General features: G+C 42.3%; 1 protein-coding gene across 1 annotated transcript; it reads right to left on the bottom strand.

Moving 5' to 3' along the window:
- Positions 1-1249: 1249 nt before the first annotated feature.
- osr1 (odd-skipped related transcription factor 1) lies at positions 1250-7475 on the bottom strand. The gene is made up of 3 exons (XM_031752545.2): positions 7304-7475; positions 3259-3963; positions 1250-1888 (listed from the first exon to the last, which is right to left on the bottom strand). The coding sequence occupies exons 2-3, from the start codon at positions 3933-3935 to the stop codon at positions 1756-1758; spliced, it is 810 nt and encodes a 269-aa protein (XP_031608405.1). The 5' UTR covers positions 3936-3963; positions 7304-7475; the 3' UTR covers positions 1250-1755.
- Between the last annotated feature and the right edge of the window lie 18257 nt (positions 7476-25732).

Below are 25732 nucleotides of genomic sequence, written 5' to 3'. Positions count from 1 at the left end.
AACTGTAACGGAATACAGTTACTCATATTTTGTATTCTGAATACGTAACGGTGGTACATGTATTCCGTTACTCCCCAACACTGCAGGGGTGCAGTTCGAGCTCCTGTTGACAGAGTTGGCACAACATCTGAGGAGGCAGAGAAATAATTTCAGAGAGCTTATTGACCTGGAGCAGTGTGTAGCAGTCTGTCTGAGGTAAAATAGTATTATTTTATTATTTCCATATCACTGTGTATTCAACACCAGTGTGTGTTTTAAGCTACAAGCACACTTGTTGCCAAAAGCAGTGGCTGATTGGTCAGAACTCGTTATCCGGATCCAAAAACACGAGCTTGGTTCAAAAAAATGTTGCAAATTCCACCAGCAAAATTACATCGTTAGTCTGAAAGATTGCATTCAAAGTAGGAGAGATGAAAAATATTTTTAACACACAAAATATTTGCATAGATTTTACGCATCTGGTGTGCAAAGGTCTTAACTGAATGTCTTGTTAGATGGTCTCACCAAACTCCCACTTGGCCTGCCAGCTGCCTCTGGAAACCTGCAGATTAACCAAGCTCAACAAGTATCCTCCTTCAGGATCTGGTGTCCACCATCTGGTCCAGGAATTACCACCAACGCTAGCACCAATGACCTTCCAGCTGCAACCCCCTCTATTGTTGAGGCCACAACAGCTTCCTCAATAGTAAATGCACAGAATATGGTCCACTCTGACTCAGTGTCTGCAGCTTCTTTCAGAATGCTATGGCATCTACATTTGGGTACACTGGGCTTCTAGTAATTAGTGCTATTAACTAGTAGCTTCCTTCTGTGACGTGATCCAGTTCACCACTAGGTGGGGATTAGTTGGCAGTCGGATCTTTTCTCCCATGTCCAAGACAGATTTGATGGTATGATTACAAAATCAATCGTCATGTGAATATTTAAGTCTTCAGTAGGACAATGAAGTTCCCAGATGAAGCACCTCCAGCATCCAAGAAAGCTGTTTACTCAGGATTCATTCCCGAACCTCAAGGCAAAGTGACAATGACTTCCATGTTGGGCAGAAGATGAAGCTTATCTACATGTTCAAATTTCCAGATGGACTCTGTAATGGAAGCGATGTTTGCAGGTGGATAAATTCTTTCATCAAACAGATTATCTTTAAGTAAACACTATTTTTGAGTTTTGTGCATTTATTCACTTTTAATAATAATATACAGTGTAAATGAGACCTCTCATTACTCATTACTGTCATTTTCAATGTTGTGAGTTTCAAAACATGGTGGATTGATCTAAATGTATCTTCTCATGACCATCTTAACTAACTTCTTAACGAATAGAATATTATTTAAGTTCACACAAACTTGTACACGTGGCCATCAGTTTACACTAAAATGTTTATTTAAAATGATTGTTCATTTTGAAAATAAATTTAAGACATCAAGAGATATATGTAAATAATCAGGTTAAAGTGCAAAAATATGTTTTGATATAATATTTCTGTAAAAAAATAGCATGGGAGTGTGATATTTACTGGGAGATAAATTTGTTTCTACATATCCACTGGTTTCTCTTCCAATTCAGGCTTGATAAGTAAGTATACATTTATCCACTACACCTTCAGTTCTGTAAGAAATAGTTGGTGAAATGTTTCTTTCTTAAACATTATCTTAAGTTCTGAGATTAAAGTCTTGGGGTTTTTTTTGTTTTGTTTTGTTTTTTACTCATGTTTTCTTCGGTCTTCGTTCAGTGCCCTGGTCCCTGTTGAGTGAATCACTTGATCTTGGCTGGCTTCAGTTCCTTGATCTGCATGTGTAATGTTTTGTGGACGGCCAGAGTCCTGGACTGACAGAAGCCCTTTCCGCACTCCTGACATTTAAATGGCTTTTCTTTAGAATGGATGTACCTGCAGAGGGGAACACAACACTCCAGCAAGTTAGTGTTTAGCAGAAATTGTGTCAAATTTCAGATCATTATTTAAAAGGGAATAATTGTCTGGTTTTATCATCCTTCTATTATTACCCAGCAAGAGAAAACACACTGGCTTAGCTTACAGACAGTCTTCAAGTGATTAACAAGATGTCTGGAACCTGTGTACTCATTAAAAGTGCCATTATTACAATCTGACTTTTTCATTTTAGGCTTATAGCTTATCTGCTTAAAAGGACTTTCAGCAGCTTTTGTGAAGTTGTCTGATGTATTTCTAATGTAATGAAATACACAGAATTGAATGACATTCACTGACTACTGTGCACGAACACACTCACAAACCTTAGTTAGAAGACTAAGAATTGTGTACATATGAGATGTTTTTGTTCATCCAGACACTGATTGTTAGGATTTTTTTTAGCATGTTTTCTGCATAGTGGCAGTGGAAATACGAAACTTAGCACAAATAGTTATGGAAATTTGTGTTTGGTCTATTATTTCTTTGTTGTAACAATGCTTAAATTTTATACCGTTGTAAAACCTTTTTATTTGCCAGTTCTTCACTGCCGGTGCCAAACAGCTTTTTCTGCTTCTGACTCTTCTGGTACCAGGTGCTGACAATCAGGTGCCATTGGTGTGATATAGGACAACTTGAAGCTAATGTTCCGCAAAACCACATGGCAGCATTATTTGGAGTGAAGCCTAGTACCATCCAAAGGCAGCCTAGGCCAAGTTCCACATAAAGGAGACTTCATGTGGAACTTCATGTGGAAGACGCCCACTAAGTGGGAATCTCAAGAAGTAAATACCACAATAAGACAGTTTTCTCAGCACTTAGGAACCATAGGTAGCCTTCTACAGATTTGCAGTCAATATGGGCAACGGCTCTCTCCCTAGAAAACACACAGTCCATCTCCTGTAACACAGGGCCGCCAAGAGGCCTGCTATGAGAACTCTTCACCATGGTGTCGGCAACATCAGGAACCTAGAACCTGAACATGTGGAGGTACATTATATTCAGTGATGAGTTCAGATTCTGCCTATGGCAGCTGGCTCTCTGGGTAGCAGAATGAGCTACCCACAAACCCACAAATGCATTTTCCTTATAAATGTGTCCCCATTTAAAGGGAAATCACTTGGTTTTCCAGTGGTATACGATTTATTGCCAAGAAACATGTTACATGTTACAACAAAGAAATAATTAACCAAACACAAACTTCCTTACCTTTTGCATTAACTTTACGAATAGAAAAACTGGGATTTATGTTAATGTGAACAAAATTTGAGTGGAAACTAATTCCATTGTGTTGAACTGTTTTGATAAAGTTGGATAAACCAGCATCTCACCTGTGGTCCCTGAGGTGGTCCTGTCTCCTGAAGGCCTTGTGACAGATATCACATGTATATGGCCTCTCATCTGTGTGTGTCCTCTCGTGGATCAAAAGGTTGTAGGATTTGGTAAAATGTCGGGCACAGAACTTGCACACAAATTCTTTCTTGGTCTTTGAAGGCAGTCGGCCTCGACTAGACTTGCGCTCTGGTGAAGTAAGTTTGTTAACATCAAGCATGCATCCCAGGCTGGCTGCGGTCAGGTGTGGAGATGATGCCTGCGCTGCAGAAGCACTAGCACTCACTGTCATGCTCAGGTCCTCCACCTCTAACTGATCCTCTTTGGTTGCTGCTGCTGCCAGGTTGGCAAAGTCAAAGCGAGGCTTGTTTTTGAAGGTCTGTAGCAACCCTGCTGAGTCTTGCTTAGGTGGCAGAAGGTGAGGGAAAATGGGGATGGATGCCATACAGGAAATCTGGGAAGGCAGCTTAGAGATGGTGCAGCGGGGCAGGGCAAAAGCGGGGTACCCCAGGGTCCACTGGTGAAGGTGGACGGCATGCAGGGCGCTAAAGCTGTAGATGCTGTGAAAATGATCTGCAGGCAGCTGAAGACCTGTTGAACTCTGGATGAAGGAACAGTTGGCCAACTGAAGTGATGGGTGGAGAGGAACTGGTGCTGGCAGAGTCTTGCTCCCCATGTCTGCTAAATCAAATCCAGCAGGCTTTCTAATTGAGACAAAAAATATTAGCTGATGAAAATATCAAACTTCAACTGAGCTACAATTGTTTCTTTATAAACATTTATTTATTAAATTCATTTAAAAAAAATCTATTAATAATAAGAAATGATTAAAACAAATATTGTACTTGAATGTAATGCAAAGAGCATAAATTACTGGCCCAAATGTTGTTAACCAAAAACATCACAGAAAAAAAGTAAAATAATAACAAAAGTTGATTATAAAACCACAGACACACACACACACACACACACACACACACACACACACACACACAAGCTCTGTGCACATGTGGTTGGGTGTTTCTTGTTACCTTCCCAGGTACATGCCTGGGGCTGTTGAGGGCAAGGAAACAGAATGACAGCATTCAACCAGAGAAATACCTGTGAGCTATTAAATCAGGTTTGATCAGCTGGAATAACAATAGACAATAATGCATCTTTGTCTGAGGCAGACGCTGATGGACACAAGCCATTGGAACTTCACGTCCCATTGTCTGAATGAACAAAGCCCACAAACTACTCCTCACCTCTTCGTCTCAAACTGCTTGTTTAAATAAGGCTCTTTTACTCAAGTGCCTTTCACTTAGATTTGAATTTTTACAAATATGTATAGTTTGTATATTTTTTCCTTTACTATAAGTTTTGTCTAGCTACAGTAACTGTAGTAGTTACAATTACAGTTACTACCATAAATATACAATGTTTCAAACAAAATATTTAATTCCGAAAATGAAACATGCCAAAACATATTATTTTGATACATACAAAGTTAATCAGCTGTTATTAGTGGTTAAAAATCATTAACACATTGGTCAACAACATCAAAATGCTGCTTACTTCATTTGTAACAATACCCATGAACATTTTTGATGTTTAACCATTCAAGCTTTTCATTCAACAACAACATTTACATTGTACAATATACTATATCATCCAAAATTAATGTTTAAAATCTTGAAAATTTTAAAGTCAAGAGATTTAAAGTTAATATTTCTATTTTCCTTGTGTTGTCGTCTCAACTGTGTGCATCACAATTGAGTCATTTCTCACTTGATGCTTGACAAAAGCAGGTTAAGGAATAAGAAAACTTAAATCTGAATGAACTCAAGAAACTTTTCAGTCCACATCCCTAATATATTTTATGAATCAGAGGTCTACACTGATGTACTTTTTGTTTGTTTGTTATTTTTCCCAGGAAGCATATAATAGGCAGTATTTTATTATTATTATTATTATTATTATTATTATTATTATTATTATTATTATTATTATTATTATTAGTTTTATTAAGTTCAACATTAACAGTTATCATTATGTTCTTTGAATGCTTATTTCTCACATATTAATGCTAGAGCAATGTATCACAAATGAGGACAATCAAGGGTTTGTGGGAAATATATTTGATCTCTTGTTATTTGGAGAAAAATAGAATCTGACTATAATAAGGACAACACATTTGTTTTAGAAATATGCATGAAGGATCATTTGTAAGAAGCCAAACAACTTTCTCATTTCATTATATATCTAGAATGAACTTTTTGAATCTGCATAGTTAGTTTTATAGTTTAGAATTACAGGCCCTTCAGTTCAGTTGTTGGAAATAGCAGTTGTGCAAATTATATTAAAGAAGCTAAATGCAAACTTGACAGATAAATATGTTTAAATAAAAATATAGAAACCCTTACTGCAAACCTGAAGCTACTCATCCAGGTAGTTGCAGTGAGGACCAGTGAAGCTCAAACAGCCCCCTGGGGTCTGCTCCTTTCTGATCATGTAGCAGAAGTAATTGATTTTTACATAGGAGGTAATTAGTGAAGATACATGCTATGCTGCTAAGCCTTTCCACACCTTTAACCCTTGCTGTCTGCATATCACAAGATTCCAATCTAAACACCCGCAAGCCTGATTCAGCTCCTCAGGGGTCTCTGTTGTGAACATTGGATTTTCACATTTACCTTCTTTAAGAAGAATAACTAGTTAGTAGTATTACACACGTCAAAGAAAAGAGACAGAATAACTAGTAGAATAAAGAAACATACATATATTGTGAAAAACTTACAAAAAATGATGATTATTTCACAAACTAATACTAATACTAACTGCTGTGAAACTTCCTCGTTCTTTTACTAATAGTAATGTTATGAAGCTCATTGATTTTAAATCCGGCAGCGTAAAATGTATAAAGTATATTTCTTACAAACTATGCAAAATATTAAACTTTCTATTCCAAATGTGAGTGACATCGTCCAAAACTGAAGCACTGAAGCTATAAAAACGTGTTAATTTAAGTAAAGAAACTGGTTTATTTTTACAATGCAGTGTAGACTACAAACCCAATATTTTTACTTTTACCTCAGTGAAATATCTGAGACCTGTTATCCTTGGTCTGGAAACTAATATGTAACCTAGATTTTCAGGCCCTCTCTGCTTGTACTGTGTTTGCACAGCGTATGCAGACCTCAGAACAGTCATTTCTCACAGTGATGCTGTATTTGCTCCATTATTTAGACAATGTTTAGGCTCTAAAGTCAATTTGTGGATAATCTTCAGGACCAAAACTGTCGATGAAAAAAACCCATACTGTTTTGGCTATCACTCTTTGCACAGACCAATTATGCAACGCATATACTGTACATTTCCTGACCCAGGTGAGCAGTATCACTTATTAGTTAGTTGCCATCATAGCCCTGAGAATGTACCCATTTCAGGTTCAGTTTGTTTCCTTTTTCTTTGTGTAATTCTGTGCTAATGTTTACTGAAATTTTATCTGTGCACTTCCTTCATTACTTCTTTATCTACAGGCAAAGATAATCAATAAAAACAAACTGCACTAATTACAGAATTAAAAATAAACTTGGGAGTCTCAATGTATATATGTACATATTTTATTCAAATTAAGATTTATTTAATTGGGCTAGGCAAAGGTATAACAAATTGCATGACTGAAGTTTCACGCAAGGGGAAACAACTGTTTTTAGGGCACCACAACAACTGTAAGTTTTTAAGAGCAAACTGTCTCTTTATCTATTTCGTATTAATTTAAAAATATTTAAATATTTGTTATAAATTAGGCTATATTTAATGCAAAAATAAGTTTTTTTTAAATGGGGAATAATGACAATGGCAACTTAGATGACTCGAAATAATTATTGAAAAACAAAATGAGCAATGACACGTCATTTTAAACACTGTTTGCAATAACTGTAGCCTAATTTAATCTTTAATTTAAAAAACTGAATTTAAAACTTTTTTTCCATTCAGTATCTGGATCGGCATTACCGTTTTTATGTTTAATTAAAACAACAACATGAAACAAAGACTTACCAATAAAATAAAAAGTTGTAAAAAGCTGTCCTTGCGTCACAACCTTATGCAGCCTTCTTTTATCGGTGTGGATGCGTCACTGGTATGGTCGCATGTGCCTCCGTGCTCCTGTTTTCCTCCAGTGTGACTTCAGTGACGAGGCTGAGCTGAACAGGGGGCGCGCTGTGGTGGTGTAGTTGTTATGTTGAGACGCTTATTCCAACTGCCTCTTTATTGCAGCGCAGCCTCCGACACCTAGGCACGTCACACAAGCATGCCCATATACAACACAGCAGGTAAAGAACATTGATAGTATATATCGATCATTGAACAGTTCCTGTAAGTGTGTTTTACGTTAGTATCTGGGTGCACCATCGGCACAACTATGTGGAGTGTGCATAACACATTTCATAGATAATTAAATTAAAAGTGTAGTCAAACTTCCAGTGAACAAAATCTGCCACCTGGTGGCAAATGCTTTTACAAAAGAAACCATAAATGTGGATTTATGACAAAGGAAAAACTGAAATTTGCATGAAGGTGAATATCTTGGCATAGTATTTTATAAGAAATGGTTATATGTCATGGATAGATAAATAACAAACTTCCTATTTTCAGAAATAAAGTAGATTAACCACTGTATGAGTATGTAAAAACAATCTGCGGTGTCCTTTTAGAGCTGGAAAGACTTTGTTTTTGAAAAGAGATTTTCAAAAATTTAGCTGGCTTAATGTAGCCATTGGCATCAATAACGTTTTATTAATTCAGGCTTTTGTGTTGTTTGGGGTCCTAGTTGGTGTTGGGCTCAAACAAAAGGAGATGGTTGGAGAAAAGTAGAAAGACACAACACAATGAAATTAGAGCTATCTTTCTCTTGTTGTCATGGTCTGTCATCTTGATTATTCCTTTTATTTTTTAAATGGATGTAATGGTCTTATGGCACTATATTTCATGTATTTTAACACTTGTGTTGAGTCATAGCCAGGGGGTCTATACAAATGTGTAATTTCATGATTATATGAAACAATACAGGGAGGTTGTTTACGGGGACCAAAACACTGTTGACTCATTGTGGAAGTATTTGTGGTTAAAGCTGCTTTTGATTTGTGGAGAATTACCACTGCATGCAGGTGCCCTGGTGTGCATTCCCAAACACATGTACATTTTCAGGCTGGCTGTAGCTCAAGAGGTAGAGCTACAGCCACTAATTGGAAGGCTGCTGGCTGCTCTAGTCTGCAAAGTATCGGGCAACTACCATAAGTTGCTCACCGATGTAATATGAATGTGTGTGAATGATAGAAAAAGGCTGTTTGTATGAGTGGGTGAATGAGATATATGAAGTGCTTTGAGTGCTGCAGTAGGGTAGAAAAGTCCTATTAATGTCAGCATTAACTGTGGGGTTTTTCACTGTTAAAGTAACTTGCTCCAGAGCAAGTTAAGTTCTAGATTAGAAATGAATAGCTATGAAGTCGGCACCTATTGACCAATCAGTTCCCAGGCTCACAGTTCCTGGAAGATCCCTCAGACCTCAGTGCACACATATTAAAAGGGTTTGTCAGTGATTTCTAATGCTTTTGTGTTTCTGTGATAACCATCACTAACAAATATAAAATATTTTCCTTGATTTTTTTCCTTTTCAGGTGCACACAATGTTATTTTTCTATAAGCATGGTGACTTTACATCAGCTTTGCACACAGTCTAAGCCTAGATTTAAATTCTGTTTTTACACTTATTCTTTTCTTGCTTTGAGACCGTTAGACACTGATTGCAGATGGGTTAGAGTTTATTAATCTTTTCAAGAAAACAAAGATATCCATCTTATTTTGAACTCACTTTGTAGCATATGGACAAGGTGTAATGGAGAACAACAGTAAGACAACCTCAAAAAGAGCATAGATTTGTACATGGAGGCCACAGACCACAGACTCTTTCCTTATTGCTTCTGATCTGACTTGATTTTTCTCTAGTTTTACTTTTTGCTAGCGCCTTTGTCCCTAGCGTGTGTGGTATGTTCTCCCTATTCAGGTTGCACAAATAGTCTATTTCTGTGGTTGCAAGAAAATTTGCTATCTCTCCCAGCACAGATTTGAGTGTAAAGACGATTCCAGGAAATAGGCAGTTATGTGAGGAGAGTTAGACAGAGCTCCACAGCAGGACCAGTATCTGCTCCTTTGTGTGAGAAGGAACAGGAGGAACAATACGAGAGCCCTACAAAATGACTTCAACCAGTCTACTCACGTGCCTGCGTCAGACCAAACTGCCAGAAACAGATTTCATGACAGTTGCATTAGGACTTGACATCCTGTAGTGGTACATTTGCACATTTGTCATTCTTTGTTTAATTAGTTTATTTGTTGAATAGGGACAATGTACATGAAAAAACATTGCTGTAAATGCACCAGAGAGTGCAACAGGAAATTTAGTCCCTTATTAGATCTTAAAAGAAACCTAAAAACAATATACAATATCAACATTTTAAAAAAAAGGTAGAAAGAAGAGAAAAGGAAAAACAGACATCAGAAAACCCATTCCAAAGGAAAACAGTATGGTATTAAGAGAATAAAACCAAATCAGTGCTGACAAAATTATCATACAAACATCTTATTAACAAACATTTGAAAATATTATATACAGTGGTGTTCCGTCAGGACAAGCAAGGCTCTGTCAAATCTAGAAATAGACATAAGTTAAAATGTACCAAAGAAAGGTCATCTCCTTTCATCTCAGACAGCGCTGTCAAAAAGCTCCTCATCTGTCAATTAATATGTACATTAAGTCTTTATATTACTGCCATCTTGTGGCCACTGTCGCTGAAAGCGGTGCTTACTTCAGTCTCATAGAAAATTGTAGTCGTCTCTGTCTCTGATGGGGTGTCCATCTCCCGTCCATCCCGAGAGGGCCCAGCGGCTTGCTTCTGTTGGTTTGCACATGCACGATTGTTAACCCGCTGCTCTGTAACTGGAAACATATGCTTTATAGCATTAGCTTCAGTTAATGTATAACTTTTCGACATAGATTCTTTGTTTAAAATAAAACAAAATAATTGCGATGGCACATATTGCTCCAATAAGCTGAGAGGCTAAAAAGTAGAACTGAAGATTTAAACAAGTATTATCATGTATTATCTGTAAACAGTCCAGTTGTGACACTTAAGTTTAAGTAAGTTGTCAAAAGTAATCTGGTAATCTGTCAGAGATCATAAATCAGCAGTGGGCTGCAAGAAGAAAACGGACAAATTATACAGATGTGCAGTACTGCTTCAGTTCGGTTGATTTTAGTTTTATTTATACAATGCCAAATCACAACAACAGTCAAAGAAACAGAAAAACTCCCTTTTAACAAGAAGAAACCTCCAGCAGAACCTCAGGGAGGGGCGGCTATCTGGTTGGGGTGAGAGAAGGAAGACAGGATAAAGACATGCTGTGGAAGAGAGCCAGAGATTAATAACAGGTATGATTCAATGCAGAGAGGTCTATTAACACATAGTGAGTGAGAAAGGTGACTGAAGAAGAAATACTCAGTGCATCATGGGAATCCCCGGCAGCCTACGTCTATTGCAGCATAACTAAAATGGTAAATGGCCTGTATTTGTATAGTGCTTTACTAGTCCCTAAGGACCCCAAAGCACTTTACATATCCAGTCATTCACCCATTCACACACAGGTGATGGCAAGCTACGTTGTAGCCACAGCCACCCTGGGGCGCACTGACAGAGGCGACGCTGCCGGACACTGGCGCCACCGGGCCCTCTGACCACCACCAGTAGGCAACGGGTGAAGTGTCTTGCCCAAGGACACAACGACCGAGACTGTCCGAGCCGGGGCTCGAACCGGTAACCTTCCGATTACAAGGTGAACTCCCAACTATTGAGCCACGATCGCCCCAACTAAGGGAGGATTCAGGGTCACCTGGTCCAGCCCTAACTATATGCTTTAGCAAAAAGGAAAGTTTGAAGCCTAATCTTAAAAGTAGAGATAGTGTCTGTCTCCTGAATCCAAACTGGAAGCTGGTTCCACAGAAGAGGAGCCTGAAAACTGAAGGCTCTGCCTCCCATTCTACTTTTAAATACTCTAGGAACAACAAGTAAGCCTGCAGTGTGAGAGCGAAGTGCTCTAATAGGGTGATATGGTACTACAAGGTCATTAAGATAAGATGGGGCCTGATTATTTAAGACCTTGTATGTGAGGAGCAGGATTTTGAATTCTGGATTTAACAGGAAGCCAATGAAGGGAAGCCAAAACAGGAGAAATATGCTCTCTCTTTCTAGTCCCTGTCAGGACTCTTGCTGCAGCATTTTGGATTAACTGAAGGCTTTTCAAGCAAATTTTAGGACATCCTGATAATAATGAATTACAGTAGTCCAGCCTGGAAGTAATAAATGCATGAACTAGTTTTTCAGCATCACTCTGAGGCAGGATATTTCTGCACAAATGGAAGAAAGCAGTCCTACATATTTGTTTAATATGTGCATTGAAGGACATGTCCTGGTCAAAAATGACTCCAAGGTTCCTCACAGCGTTACTGGAGGCCAAGGTAATGCCATCCAGAGTAAGAATCTGGTTAGATACCATATTTCTAAGATTTTCAGGGCCGAGTACAATAACCTCAGTTTGATCTGAATTAAGAAGCAGAAAGTTAGCGGCCATCCAGGTCTTTATGTCTTTAAGACATTCCTGCAGTTTAACTAATTGGTGTGTGATACCTGGCTTCATGGACAGATAGAGCTGCGTGTCATCTGCATAGCAGTGAAAATTTATGCTATGTCTTCTGATGATGCTGCCTAGGGGAAGCATGTATAATGTAAACAGAATTGGTCCTAGCACCGAACCCTGTGGAACTCCATAATTAATGTCAGCGTGTGAAGAGGACTCTCCATTTACATGAACAAATTGGAGTGGATAGATATGATACAAACCACTGCAGCGCAGTACCTGTAATACCTACAGCGTACTCTAATCACGCTAATAGTAAATATTAAAAAATAAATATTATGGTCAACAGTAGCAGCACGGTGGCACGGTGGTTAGCACTGTTGCCGCACAGCAAGAAGGTCCTGAGTTCAATTCCACCATCAGGCCGGGGTCTTTCTGTGTGGAGTTTGCATGTTCTCCCCGTGTTTGCGTGGGTTCCCTCCGGGTACTCCGGCTTCCTCCCACCGTCCAAAGACATGCAGCTTGTGGGGATAGGTTAATTGGATAATCGAAATTGTCACTAGGTGTGAATGTGCGAGTGAATGTGAGTGTGAATGGTTGTCTGTCCCTGTGTGTTGGCCCTGCGACAGACTGGCGACCTGTCCAGGGTGTACCCCGCCTCTCGCCCTATGACAGCTGGGATAGGCTCCAGCGCCCCCCCGCGACCCTGAAAAGGATAAGCGGAAGCGAATGGATGGATGGATGGTCAACAGTATCGAACGCTGCACTGAGGTCTAGCAGGACAAGCACAGAGATGAGTCCACTGTCAGAGGCCATAAGAAGATCATTTGTAACCTTCACTAAAGCTGTTTCTGTGCTGTGATGAGCTCTGAAACCTGACTGAAACTCTTCAAATAAGCCATTCCTCTGCAGATGATCTGTTAGCTGTTTGATAACTACTCTTTCAAGGATTTTTGATATGAAAGGAAGGTTGGAGATTGGCCTATAATTAGCTAAGACAGCTGGGTCGAGAGATGGGTTTTAAGTAAAGGTTTAACTACCAGCTTGAAGGCCTGTGGTACATAGCCAATTATTAGAGATAGGTTGATCATATTTAAGATTGAAGAATTAATTAATGGCAGGACGTGCTTATTATTGACATCATTTTAGCATAAGACTGCAACTGATCGTCCAGTTATATACATTAGCCAGATACATAGGCTGAGCTGGATGGCTCCCTGGCCTAAGCTGGGTGATGGGTTTAGGTGGTGCGGTGTGGTGAGTGGCTTGGCTACAGGGTGGTTTGTGCAGTGAGTTCAGGGGGCAGTTCCAGGGGAGGTTGCTTAATGTGGCTGGTGGTTGTTGTCTAATCATGCCATTCCTTATTTCAGTAGTGCGCCAGGACCTCGAGGTGTGTGGAGTTGGTCAGACAACGGCAAGCTGGCTGGACATAGAGGAGTCAGCCTGAGGGATCTTGACAATGTAAATAAAGCAAATTCCCATCATGAACACAAACTGTGTGTGGCGTGTGGGGTCCCCAAGAGCACTTGGGATGCCTGTAGCTCAGTGATTAGAGCATTGCATCCACAGTTCAGAAGGTTGATGGTTTGAATGCTGGCTGCTCCCAGTCTGCATGCCAAATATCCTTGGGCAACCCAAAGTTGCTTTCTGATGCATTTATCCAACTACAGTGGTGTGTGACTGGTAGACAGAAAACACTTAAGCATAGAAGAAACAGGTTTTGTGAATCAGGCATGTTGTACTTTGAGTCCTCCATGAGAGTAGAAAAGTGTTAAGACTCAGTCCATTTTCCATTACTCATCGTGTTACATGACTATTTATTTTTGTACAGTTTTCTCTTGTGGTTTTACTGAGCTAAGGAGTTAGTGATAGCACTCGTCTGTAATCTCAAAGTTGGTGGTTCGATCCCTGGCTGCTCTCTGATACATCCATCGGAGTGTGAGTGTGAGAATGTTAGAAAGCACTTAGTTAGAGCATGGGAAAAAAAGCACTTGTGTGAATGAGGTACACTGTGATTTGAGTGCTTAAGTAGAGTAAAAAAGCGCATTACAAAAACACCTAACCCAGCTTTTCCAAAAACTGCAGATCTTTTGTTGTTCAGTTTGAACATTCCTCCTTATTATTTGTTGTATGAGGTCACCAGACATTAGTTTTTAGTAGCCATAGACACCTATTGCTACCCCATGAATTAACTTAAAAAAAATTAAAGTGAAGTAATGTTTGATGAAAAATGCTTCTGGTTTTCAAGTATACGAAGAAAAACACCAGTTTACTGCATTTTATTCCACTGTTTACTCCTCGTGATGAGAGTGGGAACAATGTGGAGAAACATGGTAGGGGGCTGAAACCAGATCCCCTTTTACAACCACTTGCAAAACAACTTCTCTCTATAATGTAGTGTTGATCAGAGCCCTGCTGAGCCAGCAAGCTGCAGAGGCATCTTTAATTGTTGCAGGTGGTCTGGTTCAGGGAACACAGCTGTGACGCTTAGGGATCTTCAAATAAAACTCCAAAGCATGCATATGTGAATGGGTACATAAACAACAGAACTGGGTCCAACACAGCTGTGTGTGAGATTGCTGTGCCAGGGTTCACAGTCTGAGTTAACAGCATGGCTTCCTTTTGCCTTGTGTCAGTGATTATGAGTGTGGCAAAAGCCACCGCGGATTCAAAAGCACACTTATCAGTTCTCTGCAAGTGTTTTTTATTTAAAACAACTCAGAATCTGGACTGGAATTGCTAGTTGAAAAAAGTCCTACAAAACCACAAAGTAAGAAGATTACAATTGAAATATTGATATGTGGATTGGAAGTGCTTTCAGTGGTAACTAAGGCAGTCCTAAGAACACTGCAAATCACAGCCTTTGTATGTAAGAACGAGTGAATCAGCTGCAGGTGTAGGTTGATAGGCTGGGAAATAGGGAACTTCATGCTGGAAGCCTTGAGAGTAGCAGCGTTCCTGGCCAGAAGGAACAGAAAGAAAGTGCTTTCTGAGATACTCGACTTTTACTGTAATTAACTGGATAAAAACTAATTATCAGATATTCTTTATAAATGAGCTTCAGATTTTATTCTAAAGGTAAATAGATTATCAAATCCCAATGAACTAGGCTTCATTAAATATGTCCATTAATGTATACACTACAGGTCAAAAGTTTGGGCAGACTTCTCATTTAATGGTTTTCCTTAATTTTACTGCTTTCTATATTGTAGGTACATACTGAAGATATTAAATATATGATGCAAAATATATGGAATTATGTAACATAGAAAAACTGATAAATATGTTTTATATTTGAGATTCCTGTAAGTAGCCACCCTTTGCTTTGTTGACAGAGCTGCAACCCTCGGCCTTCTCCAGTGAGCTTCATGATGTAGTCACCTGACATGGTTTCTACTCCACAGGTGTGCCTGTCAGGGTTCATTTGTTGCCTTCTTACAGGGGTTGGGACCATCAGTTGTGTTGTGCAGGTTGGTACACATCTGACAGTCCTATGTCACAACTGTTAGAATTTATATTATGGTAAGAACCAATCAGCTAAGTAAAGAGAGACAACAGTCCATCATTACTTTAAAAACTGAAGGTCAGTCAGTCTGAAAATTGCTAAAACTCTGAATGTGTCCCCCAAGTGCAGTCGCAAAAACCATCAAGAGCTACAACAAAACTGGCTCACATGAGGACGCCCCAGGAAAGGAAGACCAAGAGTCACCTCTGCTGCTGAGGATAAATTCATCCGAGTCACCAGCCTCAGAAATCACAAGTTAACAGCAGCTCAGATTGGAGTCCACACAGAGTTCTAGTAGCAGACACATCTCTACATCATTAGAGGAGACTGTGTGAATCAGGTCTTTATGGTTAAATACCTGCTACGACTAAGGGAAATCAACAAGCAGAAGAGATTTGTTTGGGCCAAGAAACCCAAGGAGTGGACATTAGACCAGAGGAAATCTGTGCTTTGGTCTGATGAGTCCAAATTTGAGATCTTTGATTTCACCTGCCGTGTCTTTGTGCGACACAGAAAAGGTATCTACATGAATGGTTCCCACCATGAAGTATGAAGGAGGAGGTGTGATGGTGCTTTGCCGGTGACACTATTGGGGATTTTGAAAAATTGAAGGCACACTCAACCAGCATGGCATGCCACGGCAGCCTGCAGCAGCATGCCATCCAATCCAGTTTGTGTTTAGTTGGACCATCATTTATTTTTCAACAGGACAATGACCCCAAACACACCCCTAGGCTGTGTAAAGGCTATTTTACCACGAAGGAGAGTGATGGAGTGCTGCACCAGATGTCCTGGCCTCCACAGTCACCTGACTTAAACCCAATGGAGATGTTTTTGGATGAGATGGACCACAGAGTGAAGTAAGTAAGTAAGTAAGTAAGTAAGTAAGTAAAGTTTATTTATATAGCACCTTTCACAGACATATGTCACAAAGTGCTTTACAAGGTAAAAACATAATACAGTCATAAAATACATCATAAAAACCCTGGCCTAATTAAAAGCTTTTTGAAATAAAAATGTCTTTAGCTGCTTTTTGAAGGTCTCCACTGAGTCCAAACCCTGTAGAAATAGGGGAAGTGCATTCCACAGTCTGGGTGCAACAGCTTGGAAAGATCGGTCCCCTCGGGTTTTAAAACGAGTGTGGGGGACCACTAAAAGGTTTTGGTTTGATGACCTCAGGTTACGAGTGGAGGTATGTGTACGAATCAAATCGCCAATGTAAGGGGTGCCTGTCTCTGTAATGCTCTAAAAGTTAAAACTAGAATTTTAAAATGGAACCTGAATCTGATTGGTAGCCAGTGCAGCTACTTTAAAACAGGGGTCATATGAGCACCCTTGTTCGAGCGGGTCAGTAGCCTCGCTGCAGAGTTTTGAACAACCTGTAGGCGGGCTAGCCCTTTCATGTTTAGACAAGTAAACAGGCTGTTACAGTAGTCAAGTCTTGTAGAGATAAAAGCATGAATTATCATCTCGAGTTCACTTGTTGACACGATGGATCTAAGTTTAGAAATGTTCCTCAAGTGAAAAAAGCAGGTTCTTACTATCTGATTTAAATGTCCCTCCAAAGAAAAAGCTTCATCAAAAATAACACCCAGGTTTCTAAGGTTATGTTTCTGTGAGGAACCTAAGTCACCCAGTCGCCGTTTAATATCAGGTATTGCACTGCCTGGTGCAATAATCAAAGTTTCTGTTTTGGCCGGGTTTAGCTGTAAGCAATTATTGTTCAACCGTTGTTTAATGTTGATTAAACAGTCAATCAGATTGGAGAGCTTATGAGCTTCAGCAGGCTTAAAAGAATAATATAGCTGAATATCGTCAGCAAAAAGATGATAAGATACTTCAGGAAACTGCTGTATTATCTGGCTTAAAGGAAGAATGTATATTAAAATCAGAATAGGTCCCAGCACAGAGCCCTGAGGAACTCCACACAACAACTCTGTAGATTCCGACATGAGCTGGTTTGCAGACACACTAAAACTCCTTTCAGATATATAAGATGAAAACCAGTCTAGAACAGAGCCAGACATCCCAACCAGGTCTCTCAGTCTGTTTATCAGGATGGTATGGTTGACTGTATCAAAGGCTGAGGTAAGGTCTAACAAGACTAGGACTGTGTATTCTCCGGAGTCTGCTGACATCATAATATCATCAGTAACTTTCAGTAGTGCTGTCTCAGTGGAATGCAATTTGCGGAACCCAGATTGAAAACGGTCATAGATGTTATATTTCTCCAAGTATGCCGTAAGGTGGACAGGCACATGGGCCAACAAGTGCTTAGCATCTCTGGGCTTTACAAGAGATACTGAGCATCTCTTGTAAAGCCCCAACAGCAGTAATCAAAGCAAAGGGGGGATATTAAGAAGAATCTAAAAAACAAAACATGTTTGGAGTTATTTCACACTTTTTTGTTTACAACATAATTCCATATGTCATCATTCATAGTTTTGATGCCTTCAGTGAGAATCTACACTGTAAATAATCATGAAAATAAAGAACAACCATTAAATGAGAAGGTGTGTCCAAACTTTGGACTGGTAGTGTACGTCTTGTGGTAGCAGGTAAAGTCAGTAAGAAGTATTTGCCATATTTTTCAGTCACTGTTCAAGACAGCAATGACTGTCATAACAATCATAATAACAAACATAGATATTTAAATCCACAAAAGCATTTGAATAGATGATAGTTTGCATTTCATAAGTTTAAATGAATGAAACAGTTCTACAGTTCTGATTTACAGACAAAATTATTTTTTTTTTCAGATTCTTATGTCAAAAAACAAATAGTCTAAACTAGTTCATTTATAAGGTAAAATTAGTTAACTAATTTGAGTATTTTACTGTTTTTTGGGATTTTTTTGATGAGTGACTTGTACTTAACTAGCACTCTATTTTTAAACATTTAGTTTATTGCTATCCAGTGTGTAAAGCAATTTTTTAGTTTATTTGCAATACTTTGACAGGTACAATGTCAGACCTGTAATTAGCTATTAAGGAGCTGAACATTCAAATTTTCAAGTCAAGTCAAGTCAAGTCAAGTTGGTTTTATTGTCACTTCAACCATATACAGTTAGTACACAGTGAAACGAAACAACGTTCCTCCAGGGCCAAGGTGCTACATGCAACATAAATTTAAAACATAACATAAATTTACAACATAAATTAACAGAAAACACTAAACTAGCTAACTAAGAGGCCAGACTGACCTAACATAAATTACAACATAAATTAACAAAAACTAACTATCTAAGGAAAACTTGGTAGGTAGGTAGTGCAGGAACAGTAAACATTCCTTAATTTAGCAGCAAAAATAAGGAAGTAAAGAAGTTAGTGCAAAAAAGTCCAGTTATCATATTGTGCAAAAGAGCATTTACAGGTTGGTGTGTACGGTAGTTAGTCTCAATGCTTTGAGGTAGTTGAGTTAAGCTGAGTGATAGTGTGTGTGTGTGTGTGTGTGTGTGTGTGTGTGTGTGTGTGTGTGTGTGTGTGTGTGTGTGTGTGTGTGTGTGTTTATCAGTCCAGTCCCTTTTTGCTGAGGAGACGGATGGCTTGTGGAAAAAAGCTGTTGCACAGTCTGGATGTGTGTGCCCGAATGCTTCGGTACCTTTTTCCAGATGGCAGGAGTGTGAAGAGTGTGTAAGAGGGGTGTGTCCGATCAGCCACAATGCTGGTGGCTTTGCGAATGCAGCGTGTGGTGTAGATGTCCTCAATAGAGGGGAGAGAGACCCTCTCTAAAAGCAATTCAGAAAACGATGAGTGCGATGAGAAAGACTTTGTGTGTTTTAAATAACATTACTAACACAAAACAATATATTCACTTAAACAGTTCTATGTGTACACGGTGTAACTTAATTACTTAGCTTAGGTATTTCATATCTTTTTCTGAACTATATTTTGAGCTCTAGTTTCAGAGTGTATCTGGATAAAAGGACCCACCAAAGTCCAGGAATCCGCTATGTAATAAGCTACTGTACTAATAAATGGAACAAACAAACATACTTGCTGATGTAAATACAATGAAAAGAACAACTAACAGATGCTATGGTGCTGCAGAGGTCACCACAGTTCACAGCAAGAAGCTTCCTGTTTCAAACCCAGAGTCCTCTCTGTGAGGGGTTTGCATGTTCTTCTTGTGCCTGTGCAGCGTTTCATGTGACAAAAAGTGAATTATAGTTATTAATGTGAATTGTGGTTCACAAGTGCTTTGTGGGGAGTGATACTAGAAATGTGTTATAAAATGCCTAGTTCCTATTTTTTGTGTATACTATCTTAGCAAATTTAAGACCGTCCCTACCATACTACTATATATGATGATAGTATTATAACCCTGGATAGGAAAAGCCTGTAGTTGAAAAAAATAAATATCTTGCATACAACACTGTGCTCTTGTGCAGATTTATAAGTGAGGTACCAATGTGTTTACTGTGCTTGGCTTGCTTGTTGCCATATTTAGTAAAGCCATTTATAAATGAACAAAAAAACAGCTTAAGATCAGAGATGACAAGATTGGTATTCCATAGTGTATCTTTAAAACACACACACACACACACACACACACACACACACACACACACACACACACACACAAATTAGAACAAGATGGTCAACTATAATGGTACAACACAGAGGAAAATGAGTCATAGCCTAAATAAACAAACAGGTGTGCTATCAACCACCCCCCACATCTGAATACAAGCAGCAGCTTTATCCCACGCCAAGTCCTTCAGTGAAGTTAAATGATGACCTCAGAGAAGTGTCACATACTGACTCACTTAACAGCAAGGTTGCTGCTATAAACACAAGCAGTGGGTATGGACAATTTACATGTGCCCATCATTAGCTATCATTACTGACTAACAAATTAGCCATCCCAGCAGTAAGAGCAGTGATCATGATGTCACTGAAAGGGTTGTTTTTGCAGTAGGAATAGACATTTTTTCATTGCAAAACTGAATGATTAATTGAAGGATTGTCAACCTGCATGGTCAGGAGAAGAGCACTGATCAGTATAGCCAAAATTAGATACCTTTGAGGAAGCCTCTTTATAACTCAAGGCTTATGTAAAAAGTCTGCAATGTGGAATTCAGCAGTGCTCTGGAAAAAAAAGAATGAACCATTTTGAATTGACATAATTTCCACTGAAATTAAGTATTCTGATCCTGATTTGGAACACCATTCTCTGTCACGGCTGGGGCAGCAGTCGTGTTGTGGAATGAAAGGAGGACCCAAAATGCAGGCAGCCGACTGATGATATGAGTGAGTTTATTTACACAGTGGCAGGGTGACAAAAACGGGCAATAAAGTATGAGCAGCTACTAAAGCAGACCTAAACTGGGATAAACTAAAGAGCAAACCTGAAGTAATACGAAACGGAGAATGCAGAGAGACGCAGAGAGACGCAGATGAACGCAGAGGTACACAGAGATACACAGACGAGCCGACGCCAGGCACAGACTGACACCCACTATATATACACACACACACACACACACACACACACACAAACAAGGAGACCAGGTAATGACATACAGGTGGGAGCACAGCTGATTCTAATACACAAGACAACCTGAGGATACAAGCTGAACACGATAACAGACACAGACCTTCAGAACAGAACAGGAAATCCAGAACACGAGCCTTCAAAGTAAAACAGGAAACCTACAGACTGTTTTACAATACGAGGACATGACAGAGCACCGAGGACAGACATAGGTAGGGCTGATAAAACACTGAGCTCCAGATTCAACCCTAAACTACTACAAAATCAGAATAAACACAAGGCACAAAGTGAACTCCAAGGAAACACAAAACGCTGGGTCAAAATGACCCAGGATCATGACAGTACCCCCCCACCAAGGGCTGGCTCCAGACAGCCCAAAACAAAAACAGACGACCAACCCAGGGCGGGCGGCGGGGGGTCCAGGACGGAGGGACCAAAACCAAACAAAAAACAAGCTCCAGTGATCCAAATGAACTGTCCAAAACACAACATACACACACTGGAGTCCTCGAACAGGGTCCCAAAACACAGTTCAGGAGGCCGGCCCGGAGGCTGACAACTCAGGAGTCTGAAACAGTTCCTCCGGAGGCCGCCACGTTGGCGACTACTAAATCCAAAAGCCGACCGCGCGGATGGCAGCGGTGGCGAAGTGGAAACAGTTCAGGGGGCCGTCCGTGCACACGGCAACGGGCAAACAGTTCAGGGGGCCGACCGTGCACACGGCAACGGTGGCGACGGGCAAACAGTTCAGGGGGCCGACCGTGCACACGGCAACGGCGGCGACGGGCAAACAGTTCAGGGGGCCGACCGTGCACACGGCAACGGCGGCGACGGGCAAACAGTTCGGGTGGCCGACCGTGCACACGGCAACGGCGGTGGCAGAGCAGGTCCGGAGGTTGGCCGCGAAGCCAGCGGTGGCGGCGAGTTCTTTCAGGAGGCCGCCCTCGACGGCCATGATGCCAGCTTAGAGGCCTGGAAAGCGGCCAACAAGGATGAGGTGGCACAGGGCGAGCTGGCTCTGACGGCAGTGTTGACGAGGCTGAGGCTGACTCGGAGGCTGCAGCCGGAGCTGGACCAGGCGAGGCAGGAACAGATGCTGAAGCCGGACCAGGCGGCGAGGCAGGAACAGATGCTGAGGCCGGACCAGGCGATGAGGCAGGAACAGATGCTGAGGCCGGACCAGGCGACGAGGCAGGAACAGATGCTGAGGCCAGACCAGGCGGCGAGGATGAAGGCGCGGAGGCTGCAGCTGGCGAGGATGAAGGCGCGGAGGCTGCAGCTGGCGAGGATGAAGGCTCGGAGGCTGCAGCTGGCGAGGATGAAGGCGTTGCGGGGGCTGGGCCAGGCGACGCTGAAGACGAAGCAGACTCGGAGGCTGGACCAGGCGAGGGTGGAGCTGACGCAGAGGCTGCGGCTGCTGCAGGCGTGGATGAAGCCGCGGCTGCTGCAGGCGGCGCGGGTGAAGCTGAAGCTGGACCAGGCGACGCGGATGAAGCTGCGGCTGGACCAGGCTTGGGTGAAGCTGCGGCTGGACCATGCGACGGCGTGGGTGATGCAGCTGATGAGGAGGCTGCTGCAGGCGGCGCTGAAGCAGATGAGGAGGCTGCTGCAGGCGGCGTGATTGGAGCTGCTGCTGCTGCAGGCGGCGTGGATGTAGCTGATGAGGAGGCTGCTGCAGGCAGCGCTGAAGCAGATGAGGCTGCTGCAGGCGGCGTGATTGGAGCTGCTGCTGCTGCAGGCAGCGTGGATGTAGCTGATGAGGAGGCTGCTGCAGGCGGCGCTGAAGCAGATGGCCGGACGGGCTCCTCGGGCCCCCCAGCAGACGAGGCAGGAGGCCGGAAGGGCTCCTCGGGCCCCCCAGCAGACGAGGCAGGAGGCCGGAGCGGTCCCTCGGACCCTCCAGCGGAGACAGGAGGCCGGAGCGGTCCCTCGGACCCTCCAGCTGACGAGACAGGAGGCCGGAGCGGTCCCTCGGACCCTCCAGCGGAGACAGGAGGCCGGAGCGGTCCCTCGGACCCTCCAGCTAACGAGGCAGGAGGCTGGATGGGCTCCTCAGAACCCCCAGCGGACATGAAGACGGGCTGGCCGGGCTCTCCAGAACCCCCAGCGGACATGAGGACGGGCTGGACGGGCTCTCCAGAACCCCCAGCGGAAACGGTCACTGAACCAGCGGGCACAGGGGCCCCCGGCACACACACGGCTGACCGCAGCTGCACGGAGCACTGACCCTGCTCAGGCAGCAACAGCCGGGTGCAGTCCTCAGCTGGGCCTTTAGCCTCCAGGGGTCCAGAGCGGGCTAAGGGCTGAAACTCAGCCTCTGGGGAGGCCCTGGAGTTCATCACAGTCACTGAAATGGCCAGCTTTTGAGGACTGGTTACAATACTATGCGGTTTGTCTCTCTGCTTAGAATGAACAGACGAAACACAGTTCTTTTCGGGTTGAAATGACTTGCATTGTTGTACAGGTGGAGCAACAGACACAGGACGCAGGGCTAGTGGCTGCTGAAGAGGAGGCTGGACTGAGGGTGACTGAAATAATGGTTGGGACGACAATGGTGGTGAAGTTGGAGACTGAGCTGATGGTAAGGGAGATGATTCTTTTACCAACTGAGCTATTGACTGGGCTATGGATTCTAACATCGTTTGCAGTAAGTCTGGCTCTGGTAGTGACAGAGCTATGGGTTGCGAGGCAGAACGTGATGGAGGTGACGACTGAGCGGCTAACTGAGCTTGTGGCTGCCGTGCGGCTAACTGAGCTCCTAGAGGCTGGGCAGCTAAGTGAGCTCCTAGAGGCTGGGCAGCTAAGTGAGCTCCTAGAGGCTGGGCAGCTAAGTGAGCTCCTGGAGGCTGGGCAGCTAAGTGAGCTCCTGGAGGCTGGGCAGCTAAGTGAGCTACTAGAGGGTGGGCAGCTAAGTGAGCTCCTGGAGGGTGGGCAGCTAAGTGAGCTCCTGGAAACACATTCTTATAATCGACAGTAGCAGGTGAGCCAGGGAAAACACCATAGTCCTTACTGGCGGCACAGAAAACGGCGGGCCGGGCCGCAGATTCCCCGGCGGGCAGAGCAAAACATTCGCCGCCGGGCTGGGTTGGGAAGCGGTAGCGGTTGAAGGGTGAAGGTGAAGCTCGTTCAGAATGAAGTCCTGTGCGAGCGGATGAAGAGAGTCCAGTAGCCAGGGGTGAGCAGAGATTAAGTGCTGTAGCCTGGCTTCTACAGCGCGGTGAAATTCCTCTCCCTCATGTTCGAGCCACAGATTGACCAATCGTGAGACAGAGTCAATTACCTCCTCCCGAAACTCCTGGGAGGGCGCGGATGCTGCTGGGTCCATGTTTGGTCGGCTCGTACTGTCACGGCTGGGGCAGCAGTCGTGTTGTGGAATGAAAGGAGGACCCAAAATGCAGGCAGCCGACTGATGATGTGAGTGAGTTTATTTACACAGTGGCAGGGTGACAAAAACGGGCAATAAAGTATGAGCAGCTACTAAAGCAGACCTAAACTGGGATAAACTAAAGAGCAAACCTGAAGTAATACGAAACGGAGAATGCAGAGAGACACAGAGAGACGCTGATGAACGCAGAGGTACACAGAGATACACAGACGAGCCGACGCCAGGCACAGACTGACACCCACTATATATACACACACAAACAAGGAGACCAGGTAATGACATACAGGTGGGAGCACAGCTGATTCTAATACACAAGACGACCTGAGGATACAAGCTGAACACGATAACAGACACAGACCTTCAGAACAGAACAGGAAATCCAGAACACGAGCCTTCAAAGTAAAACAGGAAACCTACAGACTGTTTTACAATACGAGGACATGACAGAGCACCGAGGACAGACACAGGTAGGGCTGATAAAACACTGAGCTCCAGATTCAACCCTAAACTACTACAAAATCAGAATAAACACAAGGCACAAAGTGAACTCCAAGGAAACACAAAACGCTGGGTCAAAATGACCCAGGATCATGACATTCTCAGCCTGTAGGGGAAAGTAAGGGGGTGAATAAATTGTCCTATCTGCCCAGCCATAGCTGGACTGGCCATCGGGCATACCGGGCATTTGCCCGGTGGGCCGATGGTGATTTTTCGTTTTTATTGGCCGATGGGGTTTTTTTTTTTTTTCGTTTTTTCCCGTAACGGTATAGACACTGAAAGGTGGTGGATTGGCCAGATGCTGGGAGATGTGTAAAAATAACTCAATTGTTTGGTGGTGGCTATGGGGGAGCTTCCACAGATTCAGTAACATTAGCAAGTGGTGGAGGCCAGCAGATGCAACACGCTGGCAGGTGGATGACAGAAAGGCAGGAGGAGCAGAGACCCGAGGCGGTGAACTGAACTTCAGGTAAGAAGTTATGACCTGCAGTCTATCTGGGTCAGATATAAACCAAGTTTAGGTGGAGTTTATTTTCGTTATGCTGACTTTTTACAGTCAGTTACAATAACTCGTACTGCGTGCTAGGTAGCATGACGGAGTTTATATACTGCTGGGCGGGTGCTGTGATATTATTGATGTTGAACTTGTTTTATCTTATTTATAAGGTTTGTTGTTAGAGTTTCCAACCGTCCAGTAAAAAACGGAATCGTCTCGTATTCAGAGAAAATATTGCGCGTTTCGTATTGAGGTGAAAAGGAACAGTTTGTCCTGGACTTCAGCTACAATGAAAAAAACACAAAGCTGGAGTTACTCTGTGTCTTTGCTGCACAGCTGCTGCTTCTTCTTTCATTCTCTCCCCCTCCCTCTCCTGTTTCTACTTCAATCATGAAACTGATCAATGATCAGCTGATC

This window comes from Oreochromis aureus, linkage group 19, assembly GCF_013358895.1.
Source record: "Oreochromis aureus strain Israel breed Guangdong linkage group 19, ZZ_aureus, whole genome shotgun sequence".
NCBI classification, from domain to species: domain Eukaryota; kingdom Metazoa; phylum Chordata; class Actinopteri; order Cichliformes; family Cichlidae; genus Oreochromis; species Oreochromis aureus.
This window is presented reverse-complemented; position numbering and strand designations above follow the sequence as displayed.

Coding starts and splice junctions, on each gene's coding strand:
- osr1 (XM_031752545.2), bottom strand. CDS start 3,935: ATGGGGAGCAAGACTCTGCCAGCACCAGTTCCTCTCCACCCATCACTT. Junction 1,889..3,258: donor GACCACCTCAGGGACCACAG/GTGAGATGCTGG, acceptor TCCCCTCTGCAG/GTACATCCATTCTAAAGAAA.